Here is a 13,854-nt window from a genome sequence, read left to right on the forward strand (position 1 = left end):
TCTGGATGTAAGTGCCAGCACTTCCACCTGCATTAACTTTATTTATTACACAAATAAGACATTTACAAAGCACAACATGAAAGGTAGGTAACAAAACAGACATTGGTTTTACAAAAAAGTGCTTACAATTTTTTTCCACGCGTGTGTGTTTTCCCCCTTTTGTTTTGTATTTAAATAAATAGTCTTGTTGGCCTGTACGTTCCCAGGCTGCTCTAACAGGCTAGTGGAGACATGTCTGAACCGCAACATGCTACGACCACGTGATCCACGCAAGGAACAGACCCTGGGGGGGAGGCTCAAGGCAGAGTGGGTTCTGGGTGTCCCTGGGCAGGGCTCAGCTGGCCACTCACCACATGACTGTGCTCGGGACTTCTATCATGGGGAGAAAAAATCAAAGGAAAGATCAGAGCTCCCCAATCACCAGGCATCGGAGCCAAGCTGCTTCTGTTAACATCAGCACCGAGCGCAGGGCTGGGTACACGTTATTCACTGAGTTCTGCACCCAGCTGCACTGCCCACATTCTGAGGGGTACCTTCTATTTGCCCTGAGTCAGCCGAAACCATCTTTGAAAGGAGAAAGAAGCAACTTCCCTTCTTGGGCTGCACCCAGGCCCAGCCCTCCTCCAGGTCCCATAGCAAGAATGGCCGATAGGTTTTCATTTTCAGTGCCAATTGCAAGCATCTGGATTCTGAAACCTTCTCCAGCCTCAGTGAGACAGAGAGTGCTGCAGTCGATTAGCCATGTCTGCCATGGGTGGACACAGGAACAGCAGATACATTTGTATCATGAACTTGCTTTCCCTGGCCTGGAGTCTCCTTCCAAAAGCAACATACCAGGTTAACCAAAGCAGGAAGGAGGACTTGGGCTGAAACATGCTTACTAGCAGCCTCTAGTGGGAAATGCATCAGGACACCAAGTTATTCTAAAATTACAAGATAAGCTTGGGACAAATGGGTGTCCCCTGAAAACATAAATCGTGGTCTTGTATAGCCCAAGCCCTTTTGTTTGGGGCAGAAGAGTTGCAGCAGGACAGGGTGGCTGTGAGCACAGCTGGGTCTGGCCTGCATCCTCAGGAGTGGGTGGGGCTGGCTCTGGGCAGGGCTGATGGGGAAACCCAGAAGGGCCAGCTAGAATCCTGGGCCTGGCGCACTCACCTGGGCAGCCGGCACCCTCTCTGGACTCAGCGACGGGTCTAGAATGAACACCCTGACTGCTGTTTTCCTGGGCTCTGTTTCCCAGCACCCCCATGAGTGGTTCCCCCAAAAGAAGACATGGCCCAAGCACCCCTATCAGGAATCAACAAGTAGCCAACAAGGGACCCCAATTCTAACCTGTCCAAACACTCAGAAATGTCCCCACACAGAGCAGACACCATCTCTGCTAGGTCCCCTGCACATACACTGGATAAGTAGGTGGGAGCAGGGCCCCAACCCGAGTTTCTTCTTTCCTCTCCTTAAAATGGCTAGCGCCTCTCCCAGCCCAATGTGCCACATTCTGCTCCTGGATTGCCAAACCAATGGATGGGGGGCTTTGCCCACCCCACCCCCAGCCCCCACTTAACCCCCTGCCTCTTGGTCTGGGCAGGCCTCCATCTCTGCCCTGTTGGGCCTCTCAGGGTTGGTCAGTGTCTCTTCTCTGTCTGAATTGACTTGACATAACCAGACAGATGGAAATGATAAAATTAGAACAGAGCTCTCCTTTGGGGACATCCCACAAACACTGTAGAGTTTTCCAGACAAAAGCAACAGAATGGATAACACTGGGGGTTGTCGGCTATTCAGAATTCAGAGATGGTTCCAAGGAAGAAGTAAATAAAGGCCAATATGGGAGGAAAGAAAACCTGTCAATTGGAAGGCTGTTGACGTCGCGCAATTCAATTCGGCCTTTTGCTATTGTAATCAGCTTAAGTTGAAGATGACTCCTGTATAAATGGGGAAACCGGGCTGTTGTTTCGCCCTGGCTCCAGATTTCAGGGAGCTCTGCCTTCCGGGAGCAGGACTCCGTGGTGTTCCTAGCGGGTTCTGGTTCTCAGCAGGAGAGGGGAGGGCCAGGCCGGGGGGGCCCCGCTGGTGGCGGGCAGGATGGCGGATGAGGGGTGGATGCGGAGCGGGTGGATCCCTGGCAGCGACTCGGACTCCGGGTTTCAGCGGCTGAGAGGCAGCTGTGGGGCACCCACGGACAGATGCGGAAGTGCCGGCAGCGTTAGTACTGAAAAAGGATGACCTGCAGGAGGACGGCATGGGGGGTGGCTGAGTTGGGGCCTGCCCCCAATCCTGGCAGCCCCCCAGAGGTCTTCGAAGGCCTGGAGAATGAGGGTGGCCCAGGACCCACCTCTGGGTTCAAATCCTGGCTCAGTCACTTACTTGCTGTGGGACCTTGGGCAACTCACTTCACCTCTCTGAGCAAGTTTCCTCATCTGTCAAATGGGAAAGACAAAACCTCTTCCTCAGAACAGGGAGGATGCAGTGAGAGAGGAGGGCAGCGGCAAATGTCTACTGGGCACTGGGTGCGTTATTTCACGAAAACCTCGCCTCACCCCGAGGGTGTCTCACCATCGTCTCCTTTTTACCGGGGAGGGCGCTGAGGCCAGAGAGGTGAAGATGAGTGAGCCCACGATCACACAGCTAGGCAACCCAGGCCTGACTGAGAGCAGGCTTTCTACCTCTCCAGGCCACCATGACAGTCCTCATCGGTGCTTATCAAGCACCAGGCAACGGGCCTAGCCCTTCACTTTGCCAAGCACCTCGAGAGGCAGATGGCTAACACACACCAGGTGCCTGACACACAGTGGGTGGTCAGGGACGGACTGCCCCCTTCCCTCTCCCTCTCCCACCTAAAGTGCCCAGCTGACCCCTCACTGCCGCCCACACAGCCAGTCCCCTAAAGTTCAGGTCAAGGATTATTGACTGTTTGGTCAATGAGATGCGCCTTTTGACAGTAAAGTGTCAGGAGGAGGTTTCAAGCGGTCCGGGGACATCAAGCGGGTACAGCCATAAGGCGGTTCCATTTTCTGATCAGGACTGCTACCTGCCCAGGTCAGTTACCAAGAGGAGAGATGGAGGAAAGCGATGGCAGTGACCTCTGTAAGTGTAGTCGTAATAACGACCCACAGCTGCGAGCACTTTCTGTGCCCCAGGCCCTGTGCTAGGCTTTTACAGATATGATCGCACTTGCTCCCAGTCTTACACGGTGGGGACTATTATTATCCCCATCTTGTGGATGAAGGAACCGAGGCTCAGAGAAGTGAATTAGGTCCCTAGGTCTCCGAATGAGAAGGTGGCGGAGCTGGGATTCAGTCCGCTCTCCTCTGGGCTCTGGGACACCTGGCTTTGGGTTTTTCCTAAGAGAAGCTTTCTCGAGAGGGATGACTCTGAAGGACTCTTCCTTTCCATGGGCTTCAGCCTCTCCATCTGACTGATGGCGACTGGGCCCTGATTTCTAAGGGCCTCCCATGCTTTGAATGAGGGGATCAGGGGCTGTGACCAGGAAGAGGTGTGATTCTGGAAACTCCCAGGCACACGTGGCCAGATGATGAGGTGGTGGAGACAGTAGGTGAGTGGGTGCCACCCCGGATGTTCAGAGCACCCCTCTGGCCAGGCCGGCGCTGGTCCTGATGAGCGGGTTGGGGGTGCTGCCCCAGGGGCACTGAGTCTCCTCACGGCTAAGCCGGCACAGGCTCGGAGGGACTTGGGAGAAAGGCTCTGTACTGACTGGCCGCACACAGCCCACCAGGCCCTGTGGGTTTGGCAAGATGTGGACAGAAAAGGTCCCTGGGAGCCGGCAGGAAGGTCTGACAGTGAGAGGGCAGAAGGTCGTGAAGAACAGGGGAGACGTTTCTCTGCAGAGCTGCTGGACGTGAAGCTGGGGATGAGGCCCAGCAAGGGAGAACTCTGGCTCCGCAGCCAAACCTCCTCCAGCCAAAGCTGCCAGACCCCAGACCAGCTCAGCCTTCAGGCTTTACCAGACATAACCACACACTCAGCTGAGCGACCAGGAGACAAGGGCTCATCTCCAAGTGCTGAGCCCAGCCCTAAACCCTTCCAAGGCTTCCCCCTGCCCTCTGGGAAATGCCTAAGCTCCTTGCTTGAAGGTCCAGGCCCTTCCCCCCACTTCCCTGAGCCTCGGCCACACAGTCCCTCAAATCCAGGTTCCTTTTATGTCTTGATCTTGGCACATGCTCTTGTCGTCTCCTGCTTCCCCCCGCGAGAGCTGGTCAGTCCATCTTCTGGGTCCTCAAAGGACATGTCCTTCCCTCACCTCAACTGCCCTGTCATCCTGTGGTGTAGCTGCCTGCCTCCTGCTCCCTCCTTAAGGACAAGAACCTGGCCAGCTCACCTCTGCAGTGCCAGGTCTGATGGGACTTACACGCTCCATAGGATGGGGGCAGCCTGAGGCAGGCAGTCCTAGGATTGAGACCAGCTGTCCCCACGCTCACTGGGTGGCCCTGAGTGAGTTACTGTGCTGGCCAAGCCCCCAGTTTCTGCAGGTATGAAATGGAGTCAACCATTGTCCTCCTCCAGGGAAGCTATGAAGGGCACGGTCAGAGCACTGTGTAAACTGTAAAGTGCTGCACAGAAGGAAGTGATTACTGAACTCGGTGGACTTCAGAGTCTGATGGACTTGTTACATACATCCCTGGACCAACTGTGTCACCTCTCTGAGCCTCTGTTTCCTTATCTTTACCATGAGGACACCATCCTCATATCCACAGGCACTGGGAGACCACAGGTGTAAGGTGCCTGCCGTGAACAGAGGAGCTCTTCAACCAACAGCAGCTCTTCCTGTGAGCACGACAGCCTCAGAGGGGACGTTCCTGGGGTGTGCTCACCCACCCCCAGGGCTTGCGGGATTTCGTGTTGAATAGGTACTACCACTTACTTATAAACCTTTTGGTCCTACTGGCTGTCTGTACCCCGCCCCCCACCATCCACCTTCCTCCATGGCACCCAGCACAGAGACCAACGCACAGTAGGTGCTCAATCAAGATCACATCAGCTCGGTGTTACACCTGCAGATCCCTGGGCTCTGCCGCAGGCCTCCGCACCAGCTCTCTAGTGAGGAGGCTAGGATGGGCATCTTTATAAGCTGCCCAAATCATGCTGAGGCACATGGCACTCAGCTCAAAGGTCTGGCCCTCTCTCCCTGGCCCAGCATTCCCGCTGACTCCCAGGGCTCCTTGCCTCTCTGAGGACCACTACACTGATGCTTCTGAAAGAGGCCTCCAGGTCCCACCACGGTCCATGCTCCTCCACCTGGCAGCCCAAAACCCTCGCCTCTCACTCCTCTTCTTCCCAAGCCTGTGCGCCAGCAGCACTGAATTGCTCCAGGTTCCCTGAGAGCCGTGGTGGCTCATGCCTTCTCTGCCAAACTCTGACTCAGCCTTCAGGCCTGGGCTCAGGCGTGCCTTCCTCCGGGAAGTCTTTCTGTGTTTCTCCTGAGCTGCGCCCCACCCCCCGCCAGCTCCCTTGGCCTCCTCAAGGGCAGGAACTGTGCTTTCTTCATCTCTGTGTTCCTGGCAAATGACTCAGGGCTCCCAGGCATGATCAGTACGTAGCAAATGTCAGCTGAATAAATGAATAAGTGAGATGAACACAGACAAGGGTTCTCATTCAGGCTCTGTGACCTTGAGCTTCCTGAGCCTCAATTTCCCCATCTCTAAAATAAGGGAGTGTCTTTCAAAGCTCGCTGAGAGGCGTATTGGAGCAGAGAGGGAGGTAGGGGCCCTACTGTCTCTACAATCTCACCCAGAGCAGCTCCAGCCCTTGCATCTGCATCATGCCTTAAGGAAGAGTCAACAAATGGGTCCTCAAGCTTAAAAATAAAACTTTCAAGCCACTGGACTGGGTGATGTCTAAGCACCTTTGGATGTTCAGTCCTAATGCTCGAGACAACCCAGAGCTCGGGTTCCACAAGGGAGGACTTGACAAGTGACCGACGTCACTGGCTGACCTGCTGTCCCTGGGCCCCATCAGCTCGGGGATATTCACTCCCAACCAACAGAATACAAAGGAGGAAGTAAGAGGAACCCGTGAGATGGTGGGAGGCAGGGTGGCGTGTGATTTACATAAGCCCTCCTTGGAACTGCAAAGTTTGAGCAAAGAAACTAAATCCACAAATCTGAAAAAGAGAAAGCCAGCCATCAGCGGGAGGCCGCAAGGAGGCTGGCCGTGCACATGGAACACACTGGCACCTGCTCAAGGGACTGCCTTGAGGGAACAGCAGGGGCCTGAGTATGCTGGGCAGAGGGTCTGCCACAAAGTGGCGTGGTGCCCACTCAGTGATGAGAGTCCTGCCAGAAACCCATCCCAGGAGGGTGGATCTGACCCACCAGACCCAACCTGGTTCCATTTACCTTCTCACCCCGGTTGGAGAGTGGCCCATCCATATCAGCTTTGAGGTGGACCGGGGGCGCGGTGTAAGGCAGCCGGCAGTGCACCTGCCCGCACTGTACCTGACCTGTGGACGAGAGGATGCCTTGGAGCCCATCCCCCAGCCTCCATGCAGGATCCCACCAGCCCCGTGCTGGGCAGGCTGGAGTCCTGGGGCCAGTTTCACCTCTGCCACTTAGCAGCTGGGTGGCCCTGGGCAAAATTTCAATAGGGTTGGTTGCAATGTGGAAGTCTTTATGATCTATCTATAAAGTGCTATATGGTAACAGTCTGGCTCACTAATAAACACTCATAAATGAATATGTACAGAACATCTCCTACACGCAAGGCTGTACCCCATCCATTAGGATCCTCCCTCAGTGCTTTGTGCCTCCTTATCTCCCAATCACCAAAATTTTCCCCCGAGACCAGCTAAAAGACCCTTCACTCACCTGTCACCTTCTTTATGATGCTCTCCCTGACCACCCTATTCACAATTGCAACCCAACACCAATATCCACCCCACCCCACTTTCCTCCTTGTTAGCTTTATTTTTCCCCCTTAGCACTTACCATCATCTGACTTACCATCTATTTCTGTTGTTTATTTGATATTATGTGTCTTTGCCAGCTACAATGCAAGCTCCAATGAGCTGGGTTGGGGTGGGGTGGGGGGATTTTTGCCTGTTTTCTAGATTCTAGATCAGTGTAGATTTCCAGTACCTAGAATGAGGCATGGGCTCTAGTAGGTACTCTTTAACTATTTGTTGACTGAATCTCTGTACCCTATTCCAACATCTAAAACTGTCCATCCTGATGTCTGACCTGAAGCTCTCATGCTTTCACCTCTTTACCACTACAGTGGAGAAGAGAAGTCTGTGTCCTCCCTGTTCTCTGCACTTCATCCTCTTTGGTCACAGGGGAAAGAACCCTGTACAGAGACTTACAATTGACATGTAACTGAAGACCAGTTGCTGTGCCTTTTTGAGCCATAGTCCCCTCATCTATAGAATAAAGTGGTTGTACAAGATTTGTGAGTCTTAACCGGGGGGGGTTCTAGGGGTCCATGAACAGCCTGAGATTACTTGGGAAACTATGTGTGTGCACATATTTCTGGGGTCTGTTTCCAAAGTTTTCTTTTTTTGCTTTTTTCTTTTTTTTAGATTCCAGAGGCTGGAAGGCTCTGGGAAACCGAGGAAACTGAATTCAGTGAACTGCAAGTTAAATTGCTAAGGTGACCTTCAGTCATTCAGCAAGAGGTAGTGGGTCCAAACACCCTTGACACCTTCTGCCCCAAGCTGGGTTCACCTTGACGGGAAGAGGAAAGGGCTCAGGCCCTTCGCTAGGTGTTCAAGACAGTTCCAGGCTTGGCCAACAAAGTATGTGGGCAGAGCCCTGGTGTGATTCTGGAAGCCAAGGCCCCACTCCCCACGGGGTCACCTAGATCCCTTTCTAACTCCACAGCAAGTGCTGGCTGCTGGCCCAGACTCTTGGTACCTAGAGATCCCTGGTCCTTGATGCCTTTAACAGATAAACTTGATCGTCAGTGGGCTCTATGCAGGCTGAACGTGTCATTGTTTAGAAGAGAAAAGGAGAATAAAGTCCCTCCTACTGAGCAGATGGTTCAGAAATGGAACAGAACAAAGAGACATGATTTCCAACTGGCAGCCTGGTATGGTAGGCAGGACTCTGCACTCCCAGCTCTGCCAGCCAGAACCACCGCCACCATCACAAGAGCAGCTAATACTTATCCAGCATTTACTAAATGCTGAAGACATTAGGTCAGTGATCTCATTTGATGCTCACAACGCTGCTGTGAAATAAGTACTTTTTTTTTTTAAAGAGATTGGATTCTTACTGTTCTCATTCTTACAGATGAGGAAACTGGTATTTAGGGATGCTAAGAACCTTGTCAAATGTCACACAGCTAGTAAGTGGCAGGGACAGGATTTGAAGCCCCAAAGTCTGACACTAAAGGGCACTCTCGATCGTTAAGGAATCCTGACTCCCACTAATTTACCGCAGGCCCTTAGTTTCCTCATATGTACAATGGGATGGTGATCTCTGAGGTTTAGAAACATGTGTTAGTACAGTGCCTGGCACATGGCAGGGGCTCAGTACACAGCTGTGCTCTCTCTGACCTCATATCTCTTTCCCATTTACTTAGAGCCAGAGAAGGGAGGGTTTGAGTTTGTGGGTATGTTGTCACCACTTCTATTTTTCTGGTCACGCCCAGCTTTGTGGCAACAATCAATGGAAACAGCCTCAAAGGGAAAGAAAGTCTGTGATAAGCATCTGCTCAATAGCAGATTGTCACCTGTTCATCCCCTAGAAAGGCACAAGGTTCTATCTTTCTTCCTGCTTAAAGGTCACTCCGCCATGACCTGCCACCTCATTTCCCTCCCAGTGCCCAGTCCCCATTGACATGCCTGCCCTCCCTCCTTTATTAGTTTACTGTCTCTCCCCCCATCCCATCCTGCAATGTGAGCCTCAGGAGCACACAGGTTTGGTCTGTGATGTTTTCTGTCGTATCCCAGTGCTTAGAGTACAAAAGACATTCAACAAATATTCACTGAATGCAGGAGCAGATCCTCACAACCCTGTGAGGTAGGCATTACTGATGTCCCAGTTTACGGATGAGGAAACTGAGGTTCATGGAGGTCAGCTGACTTACCTAGACTGCAGCACCCAGGAGCCCTGGGTACTCCTGCCACACTGGCTTTCTTCTACAACCCCACAGTGTGCCCGAACTGTGGACGAGGTCCATGACACACTGCTTTCTGCCTACATTCGGTTCCTGTTGCCTGCACTTCTCTTTCCCCACTCTTTGTGTCTCAGTGATTCCTACCCATCCTTCTGGTCTCAGCCTGCTGAGAGGTGACATCTCCAGACATTCCCATTCAGCATCTTTACCAGAGGAATTAACACAATAAAAACCAAATGTTCATCAATCTGGTATTGTTTCATGTCTCTCCCACCAGAACGCAGGCTCCACCAAGGCAGGGACTTTATCCATCTTACTCTCTCCCTAGTCTCTGGGCCCTGGCACAGAGTGGGTTCTTGGAAAGTATTTTTTGAATGGTGAATGGCTTGTCTCTATCAAGGGTCTAACCCCACTGAGGCAGAGCTGGGGAACTTAACTCCTCTCCCCAACCACCAGGTCGGAACGGCTGCGCGGAACATCTCCACTCACGAGGCTCAGCATCGCGTCCGCACAGCTCGGCCGCCCACGCACACTCCTCCACTCTCCCCCCTTCCCAAAGGTCCGACGGCCAAGTTGTCGCGGTCACTTACTCTCAATGTAGCCGTGCAGGGTGACCATGCGAGCCCGCTCGGGGCTACTGAACGGAGAGTAGTGGATGTCGTCGGACAGGGCGGAAGGGAGGCGGGAGGGCGGCGCCCCGGAGGGCGGCACGGGATGCTGCGGCGTGTGCTTTTTATGACGCGCCCGGCAGTTTTGAAACCACACCTGGAACGACAGCCTCAGCAGCCTCAGCCTCACGGAAAAGGGCCGGATGCGCCGCGGTAGGACCCCAGGCGTGGCTGCCTCGTCGCCATCTGAGGAAGGGCGGCCACGTGCGCCCTGGACCCGCGGCTCCGCAGCCCAGCTCCGCGCTCGAGGGCCCGCCCCCAGGTCCCTAGTCCCCGCCCCAGACCCGAAGGCCCCGCCCACTCCCGGCCCCACCTGGATGACCCTTCGGCTGAGGCCCGTCATGTCCGCCAGCTTCTGCAGCGTCTGTGCGTCGGGGTTGTTGTCCTGCGCGAACTGCGCCTGCATAACCTGCCAGGCGCCGCGGGGCGGTGAGGCACGAGCCCGCGGAGGTCGCCAAGGCCCCGGCCCAATCAGAGGCTCCGGCCCGGAGGCCACGCCCCAGACAGCTACAGCCCCTCCCCGCCACCCGAGGGTCCAGGCAGAGGGGCGGAGTCAGGAGGCCCTCTCAACCACGCCCACCCCGAGGCCCCGCCCACATGCGGCCACACGCGGCCCGCGGCGGTACCTGCAGCTGCTCGGCGGTGAAGGACGTCCGCGCGCGCTTGGCCGGCTTGGGCTGACTGTCCTGTTCCGAGGGCACTGCCCCCTCCAGCGTGAGGCCGTTCCCTGGGGGCGACAGAAGTGGCTGACCACGCGTCCCCATCTCTTCTAGTGGCAGCCTGGAAAGGACGGGGGTGGGGGGAGCTGGTCCCTGGAAGTGTCAGGAGGGAATTGGCGGGGAGCGGGGATCCCAGGGTCCTAGTCCCTGAGCTCAGTCTTTTGGGGAAGGGGCTTCCACTTCTGAGCGTCTGCTTAGTACCAGACGCTACTCTTTCGGTGTACCCTGTAGGTCTCACAGCCCTGAGGATGGGTGACCTTATTCTCATGTTACAGCGGAGGATTTCTCAGCTTCTGAGGCTCAGAGAGAAGAAAGTCCCTGCCCAGGACATTTCGACTAGTATTCTGACAGCTGGCTGACTCTAGCGTCCCATATTGGGCTCCCTCCTTGATAAACTGGTGAAACCAAAGGCTGGTGCAGATAGGAAGCAAGCAGGTTACAGAACTGTGATCCTAATTTTGTAAAAATGGATGGAAGCAAAACCGTTGGAAGGATATACATCAAAGTGTTAGTAGTGATTAACCCTGAGAAGTGCAACTATGGCAACTCTACTTCAATGGTTTCTGCAACTTCTGAAGTTTTTATGACGATCATATGTTGTTATCCTAGTTCTCTAAGGTTTAATTTTGTTAACTGGAGTATATGTTAGCTATTCTCTTTCCACCTACATTACTTTTTATAATCACACTAATTATATTCCCGTTTTATTTTTTAATACCTCATTTTTCTGAATACAAAGGCAATACATGCTCCTTATCAAAAACTGATAAATTTCAGGTAAGCACAAAAAAAGAAAACAAAAATCTCCAGAAATTCCACCACTGTTTACAGTTTTTTTTTAATTAGGAAAAAACACTTCAAAAGAAAAGCCAAACAAACTCTCCATAGAACAAAATCTGAGAAGATATGCACTAAAATGTGAGGGGGTGGTGGTGTTTGGAGTGGTCTTTATTTTCTTCTTTTTGCTGAACCATCCTTTCTAAATTTTCTATAATGGACATATATGTGTGTTTAGGTTTAAAAAGTAAAGCAGTAGCCAAAACTGAGGGCTGCTCAGTAAAGGAGATCTGAGGCCTTAAGCCTTCAAGCTTCCTTGCATGGTAGGAGTCTGGAGCCAAGCCTGGCTGTGAGAGCTGGAGTGTAACTGGCAAGGCTGTGACTAGGGATGGTCCTGGTTGGTCCAGGTACAGAAGGAGCCTGGAGTCACTGATGGGTCACAGTGTGGAGGAACCTCTGACTCCTGGGCTTCCATCCCAGCTCCACTACCGACTTGCCCAGTCATTTGCAGGTAACTTCAAGCACTCCAACTTCATTTGCTCCCCACCCAAACCCACTTAGCCATCATCCTGGCTGGAGAAAGTGATGGCCCTGGTGTGGCCATGGACAGGAACATTCAGGGGAATTCCTGACTAGTCCTCAGGCTGGAAATTGAGGCAGCATGGTTCATAACCCTCCTCAGAGGCACTGGGGATGGGGCAGACACTTTATAACTCAGCCCCCACAATCCCTGGGAGACCTGGACCCTGTTCCTGGGCCTAAGTGTCTTGGGAAATCACAGTATCCAGAAGTGACTTACGGATCTCTCTAGTCCAACATCCATCTTGCACACTAGGGAGACTGAGGCCCAGAGAGAAAAGGAAACTTCATATGTCAGCACAACAGGCCAGAAGCAAAACAGAAGCTCAGGTCTCCAGACTTAAAGGCCTTTCTCCTAACCATCCAGGATGGAAGCCCCCACCCCCAAACTTCTGGCTTGGAGCTGCTGAGGTGGGAGTTGGGAGAACAGGGTCACATCATCTCCCCTAGACTGGCCCAAGCACGGTTCCAGGCAGCTGGTGGGGATGAGCCCCTAAGCCAATCAGAGCTGTCCAAAAGTGGAGTAGGCTGCCCCATTATGAGAATCATCTCTAGCGTTCATTGAGTGCCTCTTGGCTTTACAACACATCAACTCATCTGTCTTTGAGGTGTCTTATCATTACCCCCATTTTACAGATTAGGAAATGTAATTTGCAAGGACCGGTGGTGACTTCCTACTTTCCAGTAAATAAATGATGGAGCCCGAAGCACAAGGTCCCTGGGCAGCCCCACCCTCGGGCTACCTCCAGGTGATGAAGGGGCGAGTGCCTCTAGAGAAGTGTGGGCAGTCCCTGGGATGCCAGGGTCAGGTGGGGTCACATAGGACAGGGGGCCGAAATGCGGCCAGTTTCTGGGCGGGGCGGGTTGGGTACCGTTCTCGGCGGCCCTCTTGAGGTTCTCGATCATGGTGTCGTAGTGGATACGGCACAGCACCTTCTCCTCGACCAGGCCAAACTCCTCGCCCGTGGATAGCTGGCGCTTGCACGAGAAGCAGGCGAAACAGGCTAGGTGGTAGGCGTTGCCGCGCGCCCGCCGGACCCAGTCGCTGGCATAGATCTGTCGGCCGCACCGTGCGCACTTGGTTCCAAATCGGCTGCAGGACACCGGGGCGGGGAAGGGGCGAAGGTGAGGCTCAGACAGGCCAATCAAACCCTAGTGGTCCAGCCGCACCCCAGTTCCTGAGGGCCTTCACTCAGCATTTCCTTTTGTCTGGATTCACCACCCCCCCAGCCAAGTCCCACCTAGACGGTGAGCTGTTGGGTGGTTTTTATTTTCTTCTTGGTGCTTTTATGAGTTTTCTATATTTCCTGTAACGATCACTTATATTTGTATATAACATTAACCTGCTCATTAAAATATATCATACGGGTTGGGGAAAATATATAATAATAGTAATAACTTAGGCAAATTTATGAGCACTTACCACTTGCCCAGCAAGATTCTAAGTTTTATGTTGATAAGCCCAATTAATCTTCATTTTGAAATTGAGAAAAATGGGGACCAGAGAGGTAAAGTAAGTTGCACAAGGTCACACAGCTTACAAGGATACAAACCCTAGCTAGTCTGACTCCAGAGATAAAGCAACTGTAACCCAGTTATAGAGAAGCTCAGAGTTTCTTGGAAGCATAGACAGATATGCACTTACTGGCTTTGTGACCCTGGGCACCTTGGTTAACACCTTTGAGTTCTCATTTTCCTTGCCCTGAGCTGAACTTAGTGACAACAGTAGTGATTACTGCTATTTGTTGAGCACTTTGTAGTCTATTAAAGTACCCAGCTAGTCCCAGACTCTGGAGCCCAGTGACATTCTAACAAGACAAAAAAGCCCAGACCAAATGCCCCACTCTCCCTGAAGCCTTCTTGATTCAGCCTCTTCCCCTCTTCCTCCCCCTTTGTGGTGTGGCTACTTGGGTGTGGCTGCCTCCACCACCAGACTGGGAGCCCCTCCAGGAAGCGGCAGAGTCTGCTTTGCCCCATCCCAGAAGTCAGCCCGAGGCCTGTCCCCAGAGCACCAGCGAAAGTTTGTTCTTTAAGTGTAT

The 13,854-nt window shown here is 53.0% G+C and overlaps 1 protein-coding gene across 6 annotated transcripts in view; it reads right to left on the minus strand.

Moving 5' to 3' along the window:
* LHX6 (LIM homeobox 6) overlaps positions 1–13,854 on the minus strand; it is a 24,460-nt gene continuing 10,606 nt past the window's right edge. For 2 of the 6 annotated variants that reach the window (XM_032478358.1, XM_032478356.1), the window contains 6 exons: positions 12,688–12,908; positions 10,367–10,467; positions 10,054–10,149; positions 9,663–9,837; positions 6,354–6,457; positions 1–2,224 (listed from right to left, as the gene is read on the minus strand). In XM_032478358.1, the coding sequence (XP_032334249.1) occupies positions 2,204–2,224; positions 6,354–6,457; positions 9,663–9,837; positions 10,054–10,149; positions 10,367–10,467; positions 12,688–12,908 (718 nt within the window). In that variant the 3' untranslated portion in view covers positions 1–2,203. Of the gene's footprint in view, positions 2,225–6,353; positions 6,458–9,662; positions 9,838–10,053; positions 10,150–10,366; positions 10,521–12,687; positions 12,909–13,854 lie in introns of those variants that run through there. The other 4 variants (XM_032478357.1, XM_032478361.1, XM_032478359.1 and 1 more) reach the window with 3 other exon arrangements.

This window comes from Camelus ferus, chromosome 4 (assembly GCF_009834535.1).
Source record: "Camelus ferus isolate YT-003-E chromosome 4, BCGSAC_Cfer_1.0, whole genome shotgun sequence".
NCBI classification, from domain to species: Eukaryota; Metazoa; Chordata; class Mammalia; order Artiodactyla; family Camelidae; genus Camelus; species Camelus ferus.